Here is a 24,558-nt window from a genome sequence, read left to right on the forward strand (position 1 = left end):
CTGCAGTACGGTCTAATAAATCACTGGCTTAAAGGCCCTAAGCTGAGCTCTCTGGGCTGGTGTTGTTACACAGTCACAACTGTTCCTAAACTGGCCCCATCTTGGCTCTGATGCTGAAAATTAGATATAGCGTTTCGAGATGTGCAGGGAGCTTAAGCTTAGCTGAGAGGCTGTAAGGAAAGAGGGCAGGCAGTGATTTTTCAAGAGCCATTGCTGTGCTGACACCTAACTCTGTTCTCACTTCTCACTTCCAACTCCTGCTCTTTCTTTGACGTTGGAATTAAAGAGCATCAAAGCGTCAGTGTTAGTTTAAACATAGCGGAGGAGTTATACTTCAACTTTAAAAAACAGGTTGCACCATAGCAGTTAGTTACAACTTTAAATGTACATGTGGATCATTCCTTATTAACTGCTGTCATGGTGGAATGGTTTGTAAAACGATACGGACTAAATGATAGAAGAGCAGAATGTCGTAACGTTTGTGACACTGACATGCACACTCTGCATTGAGTTGTCCAGTTAACATTGAGCTGCCAGTTCGCTTCATCAGTACGACTTATTAATGGTTAAATAGCTCCAGAAGCCCTTGCACCTATCAGATGTCATAATTGCTTTTAAACTGCATTCCCTTCAGAGGGAAATGTCTGCTGGCCTAACTTGGTTGCTGTAAATGTTAAGGTGTTGAATTCAGCTAAATATGTTCAGCAAGATGGAGGTTGTTAATGCAGAAGCAATCAAAGTAATGATTGAATTATTAAGGAGAGAACAGACAGTCATATCACATGTTGGGCTAAGTCACACAAAATAGCATGCATTACTTACGAAAATAAACTATTGTAAATTGTCATTATTAGTAAAGTGTCTTTCTCTCCCAAAAATCCTGAATGCTGTATTAATGTCCTCTAGTGACTAATTTACCGTAAATACCGTATATGTAGGTATTTTGATCAACATGTAGCTCGTCTCATCTCAGTTATGAGCTCATTTCAGTGAGTCAATCAAAGTGTAAACCTGTAAATGTAATAAATCTGTGAAAAGGGAAGAGAAGGTGTCCAGCTCCTCTGTTTCACCCTTCTGTCTTATTGGCTGGCTTTCAACGCGTATAATATCCCACAGAAATGTAATTCTCACATTCACAGTATGGGTCACCAACGTGTTATCTATGAAGCGATTGTAATTCTTTCACGAAAGCCTGCCACCGAGAAGCACTCACATTAGAAACTGATTGCCTCCAATTCTAAATCTTGTTTAATTGCCCTATTCTTAATTATCTTGTGTGTCAGAGTGCCAAAGTTAAACTGAAAACGGCTCATCTGGGCTTGTTGACGCTATAAAGAAATTGTGAAATGTCTTATAGTGTCGCTCTAATAGGACATGTGTTTAAGTGGTAAATGTGTTTTGAGCCTGTAACCACAATCAGCAGCCCTTGTTTAATTTCACTCTAAAGATGTAAATTAACATTATTTCTCTCCTTTTTGGCAAAACCTAATGAACTGACCTCAATAAACTACTGAGACAAACATTGCCCCTCTTGCCTTTGTCCCCTCAGGTCTCTCCCTTCTCTAAACCCCTCGCCTTGAAATTTGTCACTACGAAAAAATAAACACATTTTTGATTGTTGTTTTTCTTAGATAACATAAAGCATGTAGATATTCAGTACAGCTTAAGTACCACTTGTTTTCTCATTAGAGAGCAGGGATGTAGGCCTTTGTTAAAGTTGAAGAAAGATGATTATGGGGCAAACGAGGATTGTGACATCCTATTAACTAACACCTCTCTCAAGTGTATAAACTCATTAGTGATTAGCTCACATTATGTTTCCTGCAACACACATAAGATAACATGTACTCGCATAAGGGATGCATATTTTCAAAACCTATTTATCACTCCTGTAAGTAGGTGTGGCACTGTAAGAGAGAGGGAGAGAGAGAGAGAGAGAGAGAGAGAGAGAGAGAGAGAGAGAGACGAGAGACACACACACACACAACTGACCCTGAGGCATAATACAGAGTTTAAAGGAAGCAGAATAATTAGATTCATACGATTCTACAAATCCTGGAAGATACAACACGTTTAAATTTGTTTTCAATAAACTAATTAATCGGACTCCGATGAGAGGAATAAAAAGAGAGACGAGGGAAGTTGAGAATCTAACGCAATGCAGTATATGCTGAAGACTTCATTTGATGCCATGAGAAAGGCCTTGAAAAGCTCCCATTCATCCGGTTCGTGGCCTCTGCAGGTCAGATGTGCACACAGTGTGCAGTTTCTCTCAGAGAGTCTGAGCTTCTTCTACCCAATCCAACTGAGCTTTCTACTCATTTCAGTTGAGGTCTACAGGGGCCATGGTTCACTTGGCAATAATTACCTAGGCCAGCTCATGCCATCTGCTTGGATTGACTTTCTGTTTTAATTAGCAGAAGTTTTAAAATGTTCGGCTTGTGGGGGGCCGTAGGGGGAAAGTGACAGGAGAATGAGAGGAAAGAAAGCTTCTTCTTTTTGATAGAAAGCCGAGAAATAGCAGGTAAGAAATAGCAGATGGAGATGGAGAGTGACACACACAGTAATAACGCTTGATAAAATCCTAATGTAAAGTGTGATACTAAATAAAAACGGGCAATATTCCTGTAGATGGCAAAAATAGCGCTTACTCAATGTTAATCTCTATGGTGGGCACTGTACAGGTAAACCCACGCACATACACTTACACACACATTAAGTGGTACACAGACATAGCTCCGGTGCATCTCGAAAAAAATCTAAGAAGAAATAAAACAGCGATTCTGTGTTGTGTGAATCACCTATCGTGAGCATTACAAATGGGATGTGACACAGAGAAAATGAGGGCCCTGCACAGGGGAGTTAACGCCGCCATGTTGTGTCTTCTGAAGGAGGTACTGCGGGAAGGAGCTCCACGCTTCAACCCCACCTGGAGCTTTTTCCTCTGGGACCGATGTTGTCAACATTTCATTGCTTCAAATCCTTTTCATCTTTCTTAAACGCAGATCATGAGGGAGTGCATGGTAGACTATACAGTATGGGTTATTGGTTGATGTGGAGCTTGACATGATTATCAGATATGGAGAGGTCAGTTCTGTTCAACACTGACGTGACCCGATGTATGATTTTCCTCAGCAGCTTCAGGAGTGCCAGGGTGTAAAAACTGCATTGAAATCTGCCTAATCCTGCCTTGAGGAGTTGTTCACCAGAATTGAACATGTTTAACTATTGCTGTGGCTCTAAGGCAATGTCAGTCTGTAGGTTGTTTGGTCAGTTTTCTTCCCCATTTTGTATTTAAAAATGTTCGTATAGTGATATCCTAAATATTACTTAACACTTAAGGATGAGGGACTCATGCAGCACAGAGATCGCAAACTCAGAACGCTTCCTCGTTGAATTTGTGAAAAAAAAAAACAACTTCAAAGTTGTTGAATTAATCAAAAATCAATCAAGTAAATTGGTTTACAGATTGTATAGTCAGTTTTTTTTCAACTCCATGAATGTTATCCTCAATCCACCGTTAGCGGCATACACATTTTGAGCTGAGATATTGGATGTTTCTGCCAAAATGCTCCTTGGGAGTTGCAATTACATTCTCCCATGTATTTTGCAATGGACACAGATGTGTGCCAACTCTTTTCATCAAAGAATCAGATATTTTAATATTTTGAACTGAGGAATTAAGATTTCATATTCTTAAGGCAATCAAATAAACTATACACACTTTGCACAGACATCAACAAGGCTAACATCATTGACAATAAGGCCTCTGTAGAGCGGGTCATCCTTCAATCAGAAGATAGGCGGTTTGATCCTTGGCTCCTCAGTCAGTGTGTCCTTAGTACAAGATACTTCACTCCACATAGCTCCTTTAAACTGTGCCTACGTGTGTGAATGTTGCGTGACTGTTAATTCTATATAATTATATATATATATAGTTAATAATCATCAGTGAATGAGTATGAAAGGGTGTGAATGGGTGAATACCATGTAGTGTTAAAGCCCCACACAGCACACTTGCCTCTCTCTGACACACATGCGCACACTCAAACCTGACACACACACGTGTGTGTGACGCTCTACACATTTTCACAATTCTCTACCACGATTCAGCACAGTAAACATTTGCTAGAGATAGAGATATTCTGTCCTACTTTAAAAAAAGAAAAATAATGGAGGACAGGGGTAGGGTCACCGACTCCTGGGTCTGTACTTTTAACCGAGTGTAATCATGATGTCGGAAAAGAAATCCACTGCCGCCAATAGAAGAAGGCGGAATAGAAGAGAAAAAACACCACCACAATATTTCTCTGTATTCATATTTGTGAATAGACGTTTTGCAATTACAATGATGAATACTGCATTTTTAGTAACAGTTTGACAAATAATGTTTTAGGGATTTTTTCAGAGACCGCCCCAAAAAAGATACCAACTAGGAAACTTAAAAACTCTGATGGACTGATGAAACTTTAGTGTGAATATGTATATGTGGGAATTTGGCTCCTGGATTTACTTTTTAATGTGCCCTGAACTGAGCTCACTCAATCATTCAGTGATGTTCAAGACCGAAGCAGCAGACAGCCTTCAGTCACTAGACATTGTCACACACACACTCACACACACACACACACACACACACACACACACACACACACACACACACACACACACACACACACACACACACACACGCACACACTAACCCCTTGAAGAAACTTTCTTTTTTTTACCATGAAGGATATTAATGACAGTTTTTCTATTTGGAGGCCACTAGAAGCTTAATAGGTAATGCAGTGATAAGCACATTCTCCTGGGCACGAGAAGACAAATGGCCTCATTAGCTCAGAGTGAAGTAGGGAGTGTTGTCGAAGCAGGAAACATAATGTATCCTGTTGGCATAAACCGGCATGCAAATGATTGAACCTTCCCAAATTAATAGGATACCATGGTAGCATACAAAATACAGCATGGCATCAACAAGACTTGGGACAAGCTGTTCTTGAAATTGCTTTTGCGGACGATTTTAGAATCTAATGAGGCTAAATTGAGTGTTGAGTTTTTCCAGAAGTGCCAGATGCACAGGCTGAACTTTTATAATTTACATTTAATATATCTCTGTTATTGTATACCCACAGTTAAAGCTGCATAGGTGAATTAAAGGTGTCCTTAGAGTGAGTAAGTCTAAAGAGGATTTTATCCCCTTAGCTGGAAGCATGCCTGTGTGGAGAGCAGTGAGCCTCTGAAACCAACAGGAAGACAAAAAGCCAATTGGGACTAAGCTCTAATTCAGCACTGGTTGATAAAGTATTGATCTGCAACACAGAGCTACAGAGTAACATCCGAGTAAATCACATGTTAAAGATAAAATTAGGCAGTTATGGAATCAGATTGCTTTTCCACCTAGGGTAAATCCAATCCACTTTCGTTATAACATAGCAAATTCTTCTTTTCCTTATCTACATTGAAGGTGATTTAGGGCTATATAAATCAAATTGACTTAACTTGAGTCTCAGTGGCTGTTGTATTGTTATTGCAAATTGCCCTTTGATGGATGAATTTAGTGTTTTGAGTGGACCTGAACTGAAAAGTGGCTTTTTCAGTGTTTAAGTGACCCACAAAGCCCGCTGTCAGCTGGGCATCACAATATGTTTAGTCTACTTGGTGCTGTTCACTGCCTAGCATTTCTTCTGACCTTGTGTACTGACCAAAGACAGATGCTGTGCTAATTATAGATCTCAGCCTACTAAAAAGACATATTTTCTCTCCCCCTGTGGGTTCACATTGACAAAACAACCCCTGACCAAGGAAGAGATGAGGCAGCGTAAGCTAGCGGAGCTCTTTAGTTCCTCCAAGGCAGCCTGAGAGTGACTTATCAGCTTGGCTTAACCCCCAAAACCTCAATGTCTGAAGTATTACAGAGCAATATCAGAAAGCAGTACAGGTGGTTGTACACCAGCGTCTGCGAGAGGGCGAACAGGACACAGCTGAGCCACATTGACATGCAGAACAAGTCTTGATTTATCAAACTGTTTTCAGGCTTCAATGCAATTCTTTTATTCATGCTCATGTGACGGTTCGCTTCCTTTCAAAGCATGCTCCTGTGGAGCATGCATGGGGGTGGACACATACACACACACAAGATGCACTAGGCACAGAGCAGTTAAATAAAACTGACAACAACTGCTGATATAACACATGCATCAGTGTTTACGAATAAAGCTTGCCACTGCTCTGACTATCAGCAAATACACACATATCCCTGACCTTCACTGCATGAAGCCTGCTCCATGTGTCTGACCTTCTGCTACTTTCCTTTTTCCCCGTGTTTGCTGGTTTAGAAGCCATATGTCATCATTTTCCTCCTACAGCATGGCATATTCACTGTTCACTGTTCCACCATTAAAACTACTGGACCGGCTAAAGCTGCAGGCGGCTCTCAACTGAAACTGAAACTCACTATTTAAATAAAGTTTGGTTGAAGCACACCCACTCACTCACAGATATACTAATGGACGGACAAGCACACACACGTGACTGTTGCATGATCCTTCCGTCACGGATAATAAAGGAAGTAAAATACATAGACCAGACATGACCAGTTATTCACTGTATTAAACAGAGGAGGAGGAAATCAAACCCTGTTAAACTCAATGACGTGTTGACGTAGAAACGCTTTGGACATCTTTTAGGTCGCTGTAACTGCTGAATGAGATTAGTACAGTCGGATAGTGAACTGACCTACATTAGCTTACATTACTTGCATAACTTTACTGCTCATAATTTTTACTATACAGCAACCATAGCGAAATGCTATGTGACATGCATTAATTTGCTCGAACTTGGATATTTCCATTTCTGTCATCCTGTAAAATGGTATCCATATCAAAAAAGGAGGCATCAGGTTCATCAGCAAAGAACAAGGCTGTGCACATAGAAATAGTGCCCATAGGACCCATTTATTGTGTATCTATGAATCTATAAGATCAGAATGTAAGAATAGAGATGAGAACCCACAGATTAAGGTGACTAATATAATACAGTACAATTCAAAGTGTACTGTACCTCCTTTACAGCTGACATGTGGTGTTTCTTCAGCAGCATCAGTGATGCAACCCAGCTGTAATGTAATTATCACTTCTGCTGGAAAGTCTAACCTAGATTCAGCCAGGAATTGTACATCTCATTATGGAGTTAAAACAATTGTTGTACAAGAGGTTATACAGTTATATTGTGTGGTACAGGTTCTGCTCTCTGGGGGTGTCCCCTGCATGAATTCCAGCAGCCTGCTAATGATTCAGCAGGGAGCACAGTCAAACTTCAGGAGTGTCAGAACAGCAAAGCAGACACTAGCACTAAGATTTGGAGGACATATCTTTTAAGAGAAACGCCTCCAGAAACAGATAGACAGGAGCCTCACAGGAGCAGGGTGTGATGGAGGGAGTAAACAGTACAACCAGTCTGCTGCAGAGCAGCAGGTAGATATCAACTGCCTTATTTCATGTTGTGACAGTGATTTTTGTTTCAGCTGAGAATCACCTGATGTTGCATCAAAGACTTCTAGTCTAAGACAACTAGGACAATGTTTCTGTAATTTTGTGTCCTCAAAAATATGAGCAAAAAAAATAAAAAGCATTTTGGCAGAGGAATTTCATTATGACGGGAAGTGGCGGAAGCTGGAAGGTTTTTAACAGCAGGTGTTTGCAGGAACCAGCCTCTGCTGCCGTTTCCAAATCCACAGCAAAGGTCAGATAATGTGGACTTTTCACAGTCGGAGCTATAGTGCATGCACCCTCAAAGTCCTTCTTTTATGATAAAATGAACCGAATGGGAAACCTTCCTAAAAGATAATCCTGCTCGACAGATGGATGGGCCTCTTGAGTTGAAATGCTGAAAGCTTAATTTTGATGAAGGCTGATTCTCTGAAAAAAAAATCACAAGCCTTTGCAAAATGAATTAGAAAACAGCTTTGAAGCTAACTTTGCAGATAATGACACATTGTCAAATACATGTCATAAAGTGCTGTAGCTGGTAACCTCACAACTGACGTGTCCTAATAAATGGACAGACTGGTGCAGTCTGTCACCTGCCCAACAGTTTTTGGGTGTGTTGAAAACAAGGAGACACATAGTTTAAGGACAGGTCTCTCAGCCAAACAGCTGACACCTTCACTGCAGCTCTTCCACCTCCAGAGCCTCTCCTGCACGATCCAGTTGAAATGACTCCAAATCAATACAGCAGCCAGATGCTCCTTCTTCCTGGCCTGAAACACCACCGTCTGCAGCGGTTGACCCTTCTGCTTTGCGTTGTGTGTTATTTTGAGTCTTGAGGTCTTGTATTTCTCATCCCAGTCACAGCGGTCTACCCAGACCTTTTCCCCAGAGATGTATTGATCAAACTCCCAGACCTCAAATATGTAATGATTCAGGGAAGCTCAACATCACACACATCTCAGCCATTCCCGGTTTCATGTTAAAACTGCCTAGTGCCCGGTAAGCAAAAGCACTGTCTTTTAAATATTAGCCCCTAAGCAGCTGTAATGGCGCAGCTGAGGGTTCGGATGAAAGAAGAAAATATTTGGAAAGCGATAGAGGGTGTTTAACTTTTCCCCAAGAACTTTTCTCTAAGAACACGTCTCTAAGATGTATCACCGTCTGTACATTTCATTAGTTTTGAAGTTGCAAAAGAACTCTGGACTAAAAACTTTCACTATAAAGATACAACTAACTTTAAAATCTGCCTGTTCACAGATTAGAAACTGAGAACTTTCAAAGCGTCATAGAAGATGTGAGGGGGACCTCAGTGCTGTGAGATTAAACTTTACAGTACACTGCAAATTCACTGATACATTTAGTGCACAAATGCACTCATGTGAGCAGACATATTTGAATGATGGATGACAAAAATATCTTGACTTATTTTCTCTCTCTTGGGTTAACAAAAACATCTGAAGTGTGCGTCCACAAAAAGGCCTTTAACCTTTTTTACAGCAATGTGAGAAGAAGTGTGATTTAGGAATGAGTCTGTGCTATAGGCAATCAGATGAATGGAAATTAATGAGGAGAATCTAAAAGTGACTTCCCCCTACACTTGGACAACTCCTCACTTTCAATGTAGATACACACAGAAAACGCTGTTCTTAACAATCATAATCCATCTGTCGAATGCAATTACGACTGCAGGACCAAATGCATTTGCTCCCCATTGAGACCTGATTGACACAACCCATAAAGTCTGCAACAATGAAAGAGCCAGTGGGTCCATCAATTTAAGATGAACTTGTGATGGGAAAATGTTACCCCATTCAAAATGAACCACTTCATGTGTCTTGTTCAAAGAGGATAGCTAACAAATATTAAACAAGACAGAGTCTACAGCCATACTAGCACCTCTGTTATTGGTGCCTTGAACTAAACACTAATGTCAGTATGCTTACTTATTAACTAATGTAAGTAACATGCTCACAATGATAATGCTTATGGTCACACAGTCATGGGGCTGTTTACCATGTTCACCATCTAAGTTTAGCATCCCACCAAAAAAAAAAGAATCACATCCCAGTGGTTGCATTGCCGACCAAGTGAGCAGCATCTCCAGTGCAACGCCGCTAAAAAGCCAAATGAGACACATTCTTGCCAGATGTTGAAAAGGTGTAAATATGTCCAACTCTGCCAGATACATACACAACACTGTTCCTCCCAAGTGCTACTATGTCAGTAAGTGATCTGTAGAAATATAAACTAGCAGAGATTGTCCCTTGTAACAGTGGCAGATAAAGTCACACAAATGATGTCCTTCTGTCACACATAGCAACAGGAAGAAAGGCCCTGAAGCAATTTCAACACTCATACAGAAGCTGTAACGGGCTGTTTTAGTCGATCAGATCACGGAGCAGTGCAACCTTTTACTAACCTGTACTAGTGAGGGAGCAAAACGACAGCCTCACTGGAAGTCTATCATTAAAGTCATACATGTGTTTGTGTTCATTTCTGGATAGTCATTGGCTAGATAGCTAAACTGCTTTTTATTAAATTGCAAACCCCTTCTGCTGTTATGTATTCATAACAAAACATGTTTAGTTGCATTATCGTCACCCTAGACTGGAATAGGGACAACCCTGATGTTTCCCCTTGGAAAAGTGCTCCCCTGTGTGTGTCCTATAGTGCTGTCCATTATGGTTGGGGTGAGGTCATAGATTACATTAAGGATAGGCATCAAGGAGATTATCTGTTTGGGCTCAGTTATGGTATGGTTCAAGTTCAATTAAAGGGAAAAGACAAAACGATGGAAAGGTACTGAACACCAAGAGAGATGCAATCAAAATTGTAATGTCATTATATATATATATATATATATATATATATATATATATATATATATATATATATATATATATATATATATATATATATATATATATATATATATATATATATTAAATTAAATATATATACACATATGTTTATGTAAAATCCAGATGTAAATTATTTCAGCCAAAGCCACATAAGAGAAAAGTGTAAATGGGGCATATGAGCCATAACAATAGTTATTTTTCATGAGATTCTCTGCATTCAGACTGCTGATCGCAGGTATATAAATTAATATATGAAGTCATTACATTCCTGTTTCTGAACAAAACACAGAACATAAAATACTTGTTAAAGCCTTAAGAAAGGTTTCTGTCTACTGAGTTTACAAAAGGTCTGGATTTCAGAACAAATGCTAAAAGGCTTCTTGCCACTCCAAGTAACAGGCATCCAAATGCATTAGGAAAGCATGCAGCACAGTCACTCCTGTGTATGGAAATGTGTGCCACACTGGATTATCGCGTCCGTCTACAAACCAAGGGACTGTAATGGTAATTGGAGATTAGCCTTTACCCTGCAGAGGGAATGAGACATATATCTCCTCTCTCCTTCTTTCTCTTTCTTGACTCCAATAATACAAAACACAATGCTCCAACTGAAGACTCACTTTTCATAAAGATCCTAACTGACCTGAAGACTACAGAATTAAAATTGCTGTGACAAGTCACTGAGAGCTGGATTTTACACTTCCCACTGCAGATGGAAATTAGCATAACTGCAATGCTGCCTGAGGTCAAATTTCTTGTTCTAGAAAATCTTCCCCCATAGCTAGAAGGCAGGGTAATTAAGACTTTAGTCCCAACTGCTGATTGCCTTTGAACACAACCCCGACAGTTACCCACGTATGCACAGGAGCAAAGACGCAGGAGGAGCAAAGACGCAGACAGCTATTGATGGACTCTGTGAGGGTCGTTATCCTCTAGTGTGGGCCTACCAAATGCCCGCTGTCCAATCAAAGAGTCCAGCAGCCACCCACCACAGAAGCAGCTTACTCAGACCGTGACTAAAGGGTTCCTTCTCACCACCAGAGCTGCTGAATGTTAGCAAAGTAGCACAATGCAGCTACTGTACAGGGTGGGCACATCACATAATCCGTTGCTAGTAATGCCTTAAATTAATATGTATCTTTGGACTGTGAATGCACATTGAAGCAGAGGAGCAAGGACAATGACTTGAAGTTGTAAATACTCCATGTGACCAATTAATAGTCAAATCCAACCACCACGAATTAATGTCAAAAAACAGAGATCAATCTCTCTTTCTTTTTGCGATGCAAAGCTTAACACGTCTGCATGTGATGCATACAGTATCAGTATGAACAAATACACCGCATCTCCAAGTGAGTGTCACTGTAAAAATAGTGAAGGTGACACAGTAACTGCGCTCTTTTCTATGGTTTCTCTGATGCATGAACAGCTCCGATGGCTCCATTAAAAGCACGGTACACTTGTTTCACATTGGAGATGTAGCATTTGGGTTGGCCTCACTTAAACTAATAGGAGAAAAGTGAAGTGATTCATTAATCGTTTTCATGAAATCTTACTTGAGCCTTAAAGACCTGAGGGATATAACAGCAGCGTTGGTCTATATTCCTGAACACCAAAATGTCATTACTAGTGGATTAAGATTTTGGAGACTCATTTAAAAAGTCATTGGCACTACTTGATTTGGTTAGCACAATTTCTGCATTTACAAAGTAATTTCTACAAGCCCTTGGAATAAAACGAACACAAGCATGCACATTAATGTTGAGATCATGAATTTATTTGTACAATGCACAGTGTGTTGCAATAGAAGCTTCCTGTTGCATGAGGCAAATTAATGAGGCTTTTTCTGGAGCATTTTCGCTACTACTTCTACCTTGTATAACAACACATGTGTTGTTGAGATAGCACAGATGGATACAATCAAAGCCACACGAGCATATAATGTAACAATAAATGCCTTTTTAAGATACTTTTTTTGGAGACTGAGTACACACAGGTAGTGTGTATACAGTTTATAAAGGACAAACTGATTTGTTGCTGTTTTGAAGAGAAGTTCAATACAGAAAATGTTCTTCAAACAGCATCTAAAGTAGAGCAGGGACGCTGCCTGTTTGCCAGGTGTGAGCAGATGTTCTGTAGCGAGTTGGTGCCTCCAAGAGTTTAATTTGTCTTTCTGTATTGTTTACTTTGTTTGCAGTGATAGCTTGTCCTTGTGTTTCTGGAGACAGACACCTTCTCTTTTTCTTTTTGTGTTCACTACATGAGGACATCCAGATTGTGTGGCATAAGACAGCAAACACATCCTCAACTTTGACCTCCCAGAAGGAGAGACCACAGGTGATTTTGTCTTATTTGCTACTCTTTATCAGATCTGCATCACAACAATAACACAACCACTCTAAAATCAATGACACTGCAGCACTCTTCATCCCTGCTCCTATCCCCCACACCCCAACTCCACAACAACACCATCCTTGGCTCGACTCTATACTGCCTCCTCATCCTCTGCTTTTATTTTCCATTGCTCTTGTTCTTCTTTCTCTGGTGATCCTTGAGATTACATCACTTTTTTGCATGATAGGTGCGCACAAACCGATAACACTTCCCACACTGAGTATGAGTGTCGCACATCAAGCTATTCCATGAGTATCTTTTAGTGTGAAGCCTGTGTATGTGAGTGACTGTGTGTGTACATATTTGTGTGTGCATGTGAGTGGCTGATGGCTATGCATTTAAAACACATCTTTCTCCAGGCAGAGCTTAGCTGCTGAGCTTTGATCACAATATGCCTCCCCAAAGCACATGAGGTCAGGCAAAACTCAGGGAAACCATCTGCCAGCTAATGTTTCCCACTTCTCTGCCTTTCTATCAGCATTGTATTTCCTACTTTCAAGCAGACTTCTACCCAAGTACTGAGCTACAACTCACACACAGTCAAGATAATCTTGAATAAGCATTCAAGTTGTATGCCTATGTTTTAAATGTTTCTAAATTAAAAATGGGCACAGCTGACCTTTCCTGTTACGACATCTGCTTTTTCCTTGAAGGGACAGCAGAAGTATATTAAAAGCTCCACATTACATTGTGATTAAAGGTGAACATTATGAAACAAGTTATTTGACATCCCAAATCAAAGTTGGGAAGATGCAGCAATTTGGGTTATCATGAGAAAACAAACAAGGTTTTCAAATCTTTATGAAAGACTGATAATATGCATTCCCTTTGGTTCATACGCAACCCATATCATACAGCATGTGCAGAAGTATATGACTGAACATTTCAAAGAAAACGGAAAAAAGAAAATGGTCGCAGCAGTTTTCAAATTCAAACTTGTAACTAGTAAAACGCTGTAAATGTGACTTGCTGAAAACATTACACTCTAAAAAAAAGATTTGTGTAGAGCACAGAGCTTTTCTCCAGATCAGCCATTCAGTTATGTTATATTTAATAATTTTATTCACATTCATAAAGTGTCACATTGTAGAAATCTACATTGAGCTCCAATGTTTGACACGTTTAAACATTCCATGTAAAAACGCTCTTTCACTAATTGGAAGGTTGATTTTTCTGAATAGAGGCTAATTCGGCTTCACTCCGACAATGACACGAAACCTGTAGAACATGTTTGGAGCTGATGCTCCAAAATGACTATATGCACATCAGCGTCACAGTCACACAGGAATGGGCAGCATCAGGGTGATCACTCCAGTTATAACACGTGAAATGATGAAAATCGTAATGAAAACCAGATCTAATTGGGGTAGCATGACATTACAAAGAGTTCATGTCTCAAGAAGAGCTATTCTGTCCTGCTTGAATAAATCATAAGGAGGAGTGGGTGATATGGTGAATACAATTAATACTACCATAGTTATCACACTATTATCCTTTATTGATACAGAAGGGTAATGATATGTACTATTAAAGATCACATGTTAAAAATGAACTAAATAAAAAATAAAAAAGACTAAATGATTAATCAGTACTAAATAATATTATCAGCAGACTGATTGATAATGAAATCCACCAATAATAGTAGCACTATGGGTAAGTTTGCATTAAATACTGATTATATATATTATTCAATCTCCCAGCTCCAATTATAGCTGCAACTACATTAGATGACCAGTCTTTAGTCCCTTTGTCTGGCACTTCAGGAGAAATGCATTAGTCTCATTTCCAGCCACGCACAATGGCTCTGAGGTACGTTGATGGTGGAGACATGTAGGCAGGTGGAATGATTTCAAGGCAGTGACGGCCTGCATGCAAAGCTTTAACATTGTGATGGTGGCGTCGTAATAAGTAACTGTGTAGCTGTGCAAGAGATTGTTGCTGCATCTGTGAGTGGAAGTGACAGCCGTAATTCATCCAGCTACACTGAATCATCAATAAAAGAAAGAGACTGAGGGCTTTGGTTGCTGTGTCACAGCCATTTGCTCATCATTCCAATGCACTACCACGCGCGCTGCTGACGCTCTCTGTTACCCTGGCTTGGCTTCAGAGTGGCATCGTGTCCTAGGTCTGTGATGAGGGTGTGTACTCATCCACAAACAGATAAATCTAAATAAAGTGTAACTCGCAGCCACAGTCCGCCAATTCCAACATCCCCGGGGCTATCGGCAAAGATTCACAAGCACGCCTGTTGAGTCACATGAAGTGACATTTTTCACAAAAATGAATCACACATTGCAAAGGGCCACAGTTCTTGCAATGTGTGCCAACATCCTCCCTTGTGGGTCTGTGTTTTTCTGACAGTGATTCAGGATGAAAGGTGTGTGCTGGATGCCTGTGGCCCCAGGGCCTGGGTTCACAGGGCAGGCAGCTTCTCTCAAACCTCCCGCATGTGCGTTATCGATTTTTAAGATCACCTGGGTTCATTTCACTGCCGCTACTGAGTAACTGTTGCAAAAACTATAGCCTGCATTACTTTATCTCTCATTAAAGGACTCATTAAAGAAAAAACTGCATTTCCCCAGATGCAAGCACAGGCAGGCTGCCTCATTCTTACAATTCCACAAGATATTTAAATGAATTACCTGCACGACATCCTCTCTTTTTTAGTTGACATTTACGTGTTAAGCCCCATTGTGCTGTTGAGAGAACACAATCTGCAGCGTTGGCTGACAGGGAAACGCTAAATATGCAAGAAAAGATAAGGTTAGTAGGATCGATCCACTCATCCTACTTGTGACACAAAATCTTGCATTAAACCTCATTGGTTCATGGCAGCTTTTAAACAACATGATTCATATAAAGCCACAATGAAGTCAATTGACTGAAACACAATAAACGTTTAAGACCAAAATCCTGTGTTGAAACTATACGTAAGATTATGTAGTTTAAAAACTAGTGTTGCATAGATTTACAATGTATGCTATTTTAATACTATGGCACAATTTCAATGAATCAACTGAACTGAAACAACATTTTTCATGAGGCAACTCACACTGCTTAGAATGTCCCAAGAGAAATAGGCAGGGCATTTTGGGAGGTGTAGTGTTTTAAATTATGTAAATAAAAGCTTTCTATTTGGTGTTGAGCAATAAAAACCAAGTGGAATGGGGGATGAATATATAAACGATAGAGGGCAAGAGGTTGAGGCTGAGTGATGTTTTATATCCCCACATTAATCCTCTCTCTCTCTCTCTCTTTCTCTCATCCTCTTTCGCAGCATCTTTGCACTAATCTGAGATAATAGCTCAATTGCAGCCTTCTTAATGATCACTTTGGGCGTGCTGGCTTTGAGACACCCAGACCCAGGGCAGTAGGCCAGTAGAGCGACCAAGCAAACAAACGCAGTTACACACACACACACACACACACGCACACACACACACACACACACACACACACACACACACACACACACACACACACACACACACACACACACACACACACACACACACACACACACACACACACACACACACAAACATACACACACTTGTGGATGGGGACTAGATAGCTGTATCAGAGCAATGGCCTCTGAGAGTTTTACACACACAGTCGCTAGCGGTCAGACTGGGAGATGATTTAAAACCTGATTAATATGAATTAACCATTGGACAAGTACACCATTACAAATTTAATTTACTGCTTAATGGTGAGGTCAAAATATCTTAATTGTAGTGCTTTACGTGGTGCAGAAAAAAATTAAGCTAAGAAATCTATATTATCTATCTATCGATCTCTATTATTATGGTTTATAATTAGTTACACAAAATATGAGAATTACAAAGTTTGCTTTATCTGGGAGAAAAAAAATTGATACACTCATTAAGGCTCCATCATGATTATGTGAACTGCGAGTGAGTGAGTTAACAGAACATAAATTGACCTCAGACCCAATGGAAAACCTGCCTCATTGCATTGCGAGATAAAGGCATAATCCTTTCCACGCTGTGTACAATTGTCAACAGCCGTGGAGATTATGGAGCATATTGGATAGGAACACAAACAACCGCCCCGTCTCACCCTGCAGGGCAGAATGATTTCTTTGCCCACTTTCTATCACTTCAACTTCACTTGTTTTTTATCCCACTGTCTTTGTTTTTCCACATCATCAACAATACCTCACTTATACGCTGTCAAATACAGACAAGCAGCGACAACAACTGTGTGGGGGGGAGAAAAAACAAGACATGTTTTCAACACTGATAAGTCTAAAACACGTCAGGTTGATGGGTTTCTCTCTTCTCCCCATAACATCAATGACACACAGCAGAACATGACATGTTACTGTATTATTATTCTGCATGTACAAGTAGATCCCTGGCTGGGAAGTGTCCAGTACACAACAACAACAAAAAGCAGAGGATAAGCAACACAAAAGGCCTTCTTTCTTACCACTAAATAGCATATTTCTCAGGGTTCTGTCATTGTATCCAAAGCAACACCTGTAGCATTTTAAAGAAAATGGTAGGATTTTAAAGTTAAAGCCAGTGAGCAATTCTGACGATCAATTTACAGACTGTGCAAGACAGTAGAGAACATATCGGACCATGTCCTGGGACAACATAAATAAGAAATACCTGCACACTGAATTCACACTAGGGGTTTTACTCTGTCCTCAACCGGTGTCAGATATAAGCTGACAAAGAGCAGCGGAGGTTTAAACACTGATAAATAAAGTATTATTCAACTCTACAAAGTCGAATTGCACTTATTTTAAATCGCTTTGGATAAAAGCGTCAGATAAATGAAATGTAATGTAATGTAATGTATTAAGCAAGGTTGGAGGGACAGTTTGTGCATTTCTAAAACTTGGTGTGTTGGCAAGACTTTGGTGACAAAAACTGCAGAAGAGGATGAGGCTGTATCCATTGTAAGGTGTTTGAATAAATACATTAGCTAATGCTGGAGGAGGTGTGGAGGAGCACAAGCAGTTTCAAAAGTGAGTTTGCCTCTGAAGGAGTTGTGCAGATTTATTAGGTAAAAGAACACAAAAGGAGGAGGTCCACAGTTTGTTGCTGACTCTGCATCTTCGAGAAAAATACGAGACTACTGTGAGCTCTGAGTAGCGTTGTGAAAAATGCCTCCGTGCAGGTATTGATGTTAAATTCATGAACACGGATGACATGGATGGTTATCACATTCAAGGATGAGAGGAAAGTCAAGGCGGATGTGCTAGACTTTGAAGGTAACACAGATAAATGGAAACTGGCCATATGCTGCTATAATCAGGGTGAGGATTAAACAGCAGCTCCATGTCAGAGTTTGCACAAATCTGACTTTGAGAATTCAAAACACAATTCTTTTGTTGCCTCAACTGCTGTCAACTCCAGACGAGGCAGGGTGGCTTTGCATCTCATCCTCTCTAGAAATGCTATGCAATTGGTAAACAAAATGTACAGTTTTTATTGTGGTTTATGTATATTGACTTTTGCAATTCTGCTGAAAGGTTCAGAGTTCATTGTTGTGCATTCATTTGTGTTTATTTATGCATTAATGCTGATGTGCGTCTGGTCCATACTTGTGTCCATGCATACTTATGAGTGCAATTATGCATGTATGAATGTATGTATGTATGGGTGTATGCAGCAAGTGCCTGGTCAGTGGGGAATAGCGTTTGGATGATGGGGGATGGTGACGGGAGGCAGTCTGGGGGTGGACTGGTGGGGGATGGGGTTAACAGGAACAGGGTGGAGGAGGATCGTGAAGCATGGAGAGGATGAGCAGAAGCAGCGTTTTAAGATATTTACACCTGTCCTTTGAGGTTCAACTAGCAGCAGGCAGGTTGGATATAAGGTGACACTGGCATGACAAATATGGAGCTGCGGCAAAGGTTTCCTCCTGCATATTTCATAACCATGGTCTGTTGCACACATTCATTCACTAAATTATTGGGCTTGGACTTGTGTTTTAAAATAATATATTAGGAATACAAGTAGAGTAGAGACCATCCATTCAACAATTTAGAAACATTTAAACAAATGTGTACACACTTAACAGTCAACAAGAAACAAACTGTCTAATTCCTGCACACAATTTGCTGTGTGTAAGCTAAATCCTTTCCACAATCTCCCCCTGTGCAGCATATGTTATGCAGGTTTACACTTGACTGCGCACTACAATGTCTTTAAGCCTCTTCAGATGTAGAAATACAAAGAGTTTACAGAAGCAACCCCTGAGAATTACTTAGTAACACATTAATGAAATATGGCCAGAGCTGCACAGTGTGACAGAGAACCGCTTCTCAAAATCAAACAGGGTAAAAGTTGCTATGCTGAGCCAATCAGTGGTCCAACACTAAGGATGCCAGTGCAGAGGCAAACCTCACTCAGCCTCATCCGCCTGCCCACGCGATACAGCACACATGAGGAAAAGAAATGTGCACTGTGTGAAGGCCACTCTAACATAATGGCAAGTAATGCTGGACTGTCAGAATCATCAAATGGTGGGTTGACATTAGTCTCAGCTTAAAGGGCTTTCAGGGGGAGTGTTTTCCCTCAAACTCTAAATGTGTCAGAAGCTCTGCCTGATGGAAAACACAGGTGTAATAAAACCTCTCAATTTCCTATTTCATTCACAAAGGAAAAACTGACGAAAATAAAGCCTGACAGAGTAATGATCTTCTCTAAACATCAGGGGTGTGTGTGTGTGTGTGTGTGTGTGTGTGTGTGTGTGTGTGTGTGTGTGTGTGTGTGTGTGTGTGTGTGTGTGTGTGAGGCAGTGACACATGAATGTCTTAGAAGCAAAGATGTTCCAAATGACCGGATTTCTTTGGCATGCCCAAGGACTCGTCCTGCTGGCCTCCAAAAACGGGTAACAATAGCAACACCTCAAGAATAACACGTAAAGGAAACATGAGGTGTTGGTATACAACAGGTTTACATGCGTGGGAGATTGTGGGAGAAAGACTGAAACAAACAAAGACTGAGAGAGGTATAAGGGAAAATACAGAGTATATATGTATGCATATGGGGGAAGGTGCAGGAATTCCTCCTGAGCCACAATTAACCCAGACACACACAAAAAACATTGCTGCATGGCAAACATGCCGGGCTTGGATTCAGCTTTTGGCACAACTTCGCAGTCTTCCAAAATATAGGCCACAGGCTCGCAGTCAGAAAGGAAAGTGTAATTATATTATTTCTGCGCAGAAAAACACATCCAAGATACCTGTCAGAGCTTTGTGCTGTGCACTAAACCGATGCACCACACAATCTGTCTCTCAGCTGGACAGCGTCTTATTTGAAAATTGGAAACTGGTTCCACCTAATCAACTGTCATCTATAAAAACATGTTTGTTAAGCTAAATGTACATGATATGATATGATATGATATACGTGATTTTATATATAGCTCACCGGCACACACTCTGGGCCTAAGGCACACCCACACACATGCCTCATCCCCACTTATTTGTGACTTTCTTTGTTTACTCTGAAAGCTTGTATAGCTCCCTAAAAATAAGACACTGTCCTGCATAATAACAAAATAGAGAAAATGTGAATAGGATAGCAAATCCACCATAAAAATACAAAATGATGAGAGGGCAAAGACCTATGGGAGGTATACTGTTGGTGCATGTTCAGGTTAACAACATTTAACATTGGAGCTTTGGCTTCAATACACATTCCAGTCATGAACAGACCATTAAGGCAAGCTTTAATGGTAGCTGACGGTAGCAGTTTCAGCTATTGTCTCTTGATGAAATGTATGATATAAAGATGTTTTTCTTTTCTTTTTAGAGCGATTTTTATAGATAAAAAAAAAATACTGTATAAGATTCAAATAATACAATAGGATGCTTTGGGTTTAGTACACATTTTCACACAGTTACTTGCTCGATGATTGGCATTGGGAAGGAAGGGGGGTTGCAGTGACCTAATTAAGTTGTTTTGTTTTTTTATGTTGTTCTATTCATGTTCATATTATGGTCATTGCTATGGTGATATTTGCACAACAGTCAGATCGTGACATTTCTTTTTTTCCTCAGCTTAACAGAGCTTATTTTTCTTCATTTCTCCGCTGTTTTTACACTTACGACAGTTTTCTTCATCACTGTTGTCTGAGCAGTCGTCATCGTCGTCGCACCTCCAGATGGTCGGTATACACCTTTTGTTGTTGCACTGAAACTGTCCATCCTCACACTCATCCGTTGCTGGAAGAAGAAGACAAAACAAACATGAGGGGAGAACAGAACCCAGATGGATCAGCAACAAACGGATATAGTGGAGTAGTAACCGCGTGTAGTTCAACTGTAATTTGCAAATGAATGCCTAATTGAAATTCAATTGGCTGAGGCGCGTCATGCTCCGTGTTTTCTTTCTGTTTTTGCTCCACTTTATGATAATTAAAAGCTATCATGGGAGGAGGAGGAACCCGCAGCAGAAGAGGCCCCGTGTCTGCCAGACATAATTCTCCACAACATAAAGACAAAGATTCAGTCTGGGCTACTAGCTACATCTGATGCAGTATGGACGCTCACAGCCGGAGAACACATGACAGACCCTGAACACCCAAGCAATTAATTCAGAGACCAAACTACCACACATTACAACTAAACCAGGCATGTCCTTGTGTTTTAACATATGGATAAGTATGTTTGTCTTTTCCTCTTAGAATCAAATGCACACGCGCGTGTGAGTACCGGCAGCGCTTGCCATCTCTCACCTCCACATCCCCATCACTCACTCACACACACACACACACACACACACACGGTTTATATTGTATTTCATAAACGTCTCACGCGCAAAGGAAGAAAGAAAACCACTGACCTTCCGAGAAATGAAGCCTCAGGACAAACGAATAAAAAAGTAGCAACGTCCTTATATCCGTCCACATTTCTGAAGGAGGTGATGGAGCTCATTCACATCCACAAAACAAAGCCCAAGAGCCGCTCTTGTTGTAACGCTGCGACGCTGCTGCTGCCGCTCCGCTGTGAAACACCCCCTCCTCCGCCTCACTGGCTGCCCGGCGCGTGACGACAGCGCGTGGGCGGGGAGAAGAGTAGAAAAGTATAGAATAGAATAGTTGTAGTATTTAAGGTTACTGTATTTTTTTGGGATTGAACATTCATCCTTGACATTGGAGATAAAACAAGGTCCATTTGGAAGCAGTTTCGAAGCTTTCGATCAGTATAATAACAGCAACTGCCTTGATGTAATGTGTTTCTCAACTACTGTTGAAAGCTCCAAATTAGAATAGTAGAACATGATAGAATAGAAAAAAAAGACAGAGCTACAAGTAATTTATGCAGGCCACGAATACTATACATAATAGTGTTGGGCTATTGTGGCCGCAATGGATTTAACCCAAATATTACAAGTAATGTTAGTTAAAATAACTCAATAACAAAAAACATATTGAAGTCAATAGTAAACATGTCTGGGTATAATACTACCCTGATAGCGTGATATTATTGATCTAATTTAATTCCCGACAACAATTACATGAGATCTTTACATATTCATAGACTGATGTGAAGGTCAACTCCAGTGATGTTAAAAAAAAGGTTAGCAAAGAGTGTTCAACCTGGCAAATAAAATGTACACAGAGACATTAACATTAAGGATTTAGGATGATACACAAAACACATGAAAATGCAAGCATATAGCCTATATAACACACCTGGTTTATTCATCAACCATTTATTTTAATTGTGCTTATTGAAGCTGTGGCCAACAAATAACCTGAGGTTTGGAGCATTTATCCAGACAATCAGTATAGGCTACGAATACTTATCAATAAAGTACAACTGTGAGTGAATGTGTGAGTGAGGCCAACATGTGTGTGAGCAAGAGTGAGGGAAAAAGAAAGTGGGTCCTGGGGTTGTCCATGTCACGCCCACTGAGCCAGTGAAATCAATTTTGGATCATGACGACCTGGTAATAGTGGGCCAGCGCTGTGGACTAGCAGGAGCAGATATGAAGGGATCAGGAGGTCAAGCAATTTGGTGTCCCTGTGGTGTGTTTGTGTTCACTTTGGGTGGCGTAATTTTGAAAAGTAGCTCGCTGAAAGGCTACTCAGGGACTTGGCAGTGGATCCACACGTAACATATTCTTAAATCCGTCATGAATATAAACACAAGACAGACAGAAAGTATTGCTGATGGAGAGCAGAGGGAGGTGAAACTCAAGGGACAATATAGCTTCAGTGAGGCAGAAACCAGCGCTCCGGGCTCCACCTGTTCTAGCATCAACACAGGTCTCTTGTACAGTACCGTATCCTGTTCAACAACCCCATTATTAATATACCCCTGTGCAATAATATGATGTGATTCTCATCTATATGCAAATTATGCTAAGGTGAACTGCAGGCTGTACGGTTTCTCAGTGGCAGCAGCAACAGGAAACGGCCCCCTGTACCTCTTCCATTAACCAAACGCGTTATTGCTCTTACAAACACAATGAGGTAACACTAGTCTGCAGATAGGTATTTACAAGGTCTAAGGGCTTCCAGCCAGAGCAAACGAAGCTGTCTTTCAAATCTAGGCCACGACCATTGCTGACAGCATAATCAGTCATTTTAATGGCGATAAGCTGTAGGATAACTTAATCCTCCCCGCCAACCTCAACATATAGTCACACATCGCATTGTAGCTATTCACCGCCAATAAAGCCATGACACGGAGGAAAGAAAAAAGAGTTGGGGGCCTGTTGTCATGGTTGCATCGCAACCATCCAGAAGAATGAGGCCGTAGGAGCAGACCGAATAAAAAAAACAGTGCTTGTTGAACATGTGTTCAATTCAAGACTTGTTGGCTGAAAATATGTACAATAGAAATATAATATGTGATATTAGTTTGTTTCCAGGGTTTTAATGCAGACACTGCGCTATATATATATGCATATGTATATATATATATATATATATATATATATATATATATATATATATATATATATATATATATATACATATATACATAAATATATATATATATATATTTGTGTGTGTGTGTGTGTGTGTGTGTGTGTGTGTTAGTTGTCTCCTTAGGGTGTATGATCCCCATCATGCAATATAGACTTACGATGAAACATGTTCAGACCTAGTTGTTAATAGTAATAGCTCACCTACTGTACGGTGTGCACCTTAAAAGATCGACATAAAAGGGAAATTACAGTATGTGTTATCGTTTGTAGCATCATCTGCCTTGCTCAGGTAAAAATTAAAGCAATGGATAATTGATGTAGCACCAGAAATGTCTTTGGTTTATTTGCTGATTCTAACCCATCAGAAATAGCACAGACTAAATTGAATTTACAGTCAATTTGCTGTGATGAGTGAGTCATGAGAAATGCTTTTAGCACCCTGGGGATTAAGCAGGAGGCAGGGTATATCTGAGAGAGTCTGTCAATCAACTGATATATGCAAATACTATAAAATATACTAGAGCAGATTCTGCTCTGGTCTCAGTGCCCAGTCCACTAGCAGGGGCTCTTTTACTGTCAAACAACCTGACGTGTATGCCTCCAAAATCCAGGAAACTGCTGTAGTTTTGTCCGGTGATTGTAAAAGCCACGAAAAACAAAAAAAACAGAAGGAAATAAAGTTAATTGTTTCTGTAGGTTGAAAACCTTGACCCTCTAAAGAAATGCAAGACTCAGGACAACCGACCGATACATTTATTTAAAGTAAAAGTGAAACAAGGCTATCAACAGTATCACGAGCAGCTTTGTAAGGATGCACTGACACAGCGGTGCTCATCATGCTAACATGATCACAATGCTAATATGCTAATGATTAGCAGATAA

At 40.3% G+C, this 24,558-nt stretch overlaps 1 protein-coding gene across 1 annotated transcript in view; it reads right to left on the minus strand.

Annotated features, from left to right (window-relative positions):
* The window catches only part of LOC306739154 (low-density lipoprotein receptor-related protein 8-like), a gene marked incomplete at both ends in the record, with an annotated part of 69,038 nt that extends 47,392 nt beyond the window's left edge, over positions 1–21,646 (minus strand). The window contains 2 exons of the mRNA XM_079221116.1: positions 20,844–20,960; positions 21,580–21,646. Coding sequence (XP_079077242.1) covers positions 20,844–20,960; positions 21,580–21,646 — 184 coding nt within the window. The remainder of the gene's footprint in view (positions 1–20,843; positions 20,961–21,579) is intronic.
* Positions 21,647–24,558: the final 2,912 nt, after the last annotated feature.

This window comes from Taurulus bubalis (genome assembly GCF_910589615.1).
Source record: "Taurulus bubalis genome assembly, chromosome: 1".
Taxonomy (NCBI): Eukaryota; Metazoa; Chordata; class Actinopteri; order Perciformes; family Cottidae; genus Taurulus; species Taurulus bubalis.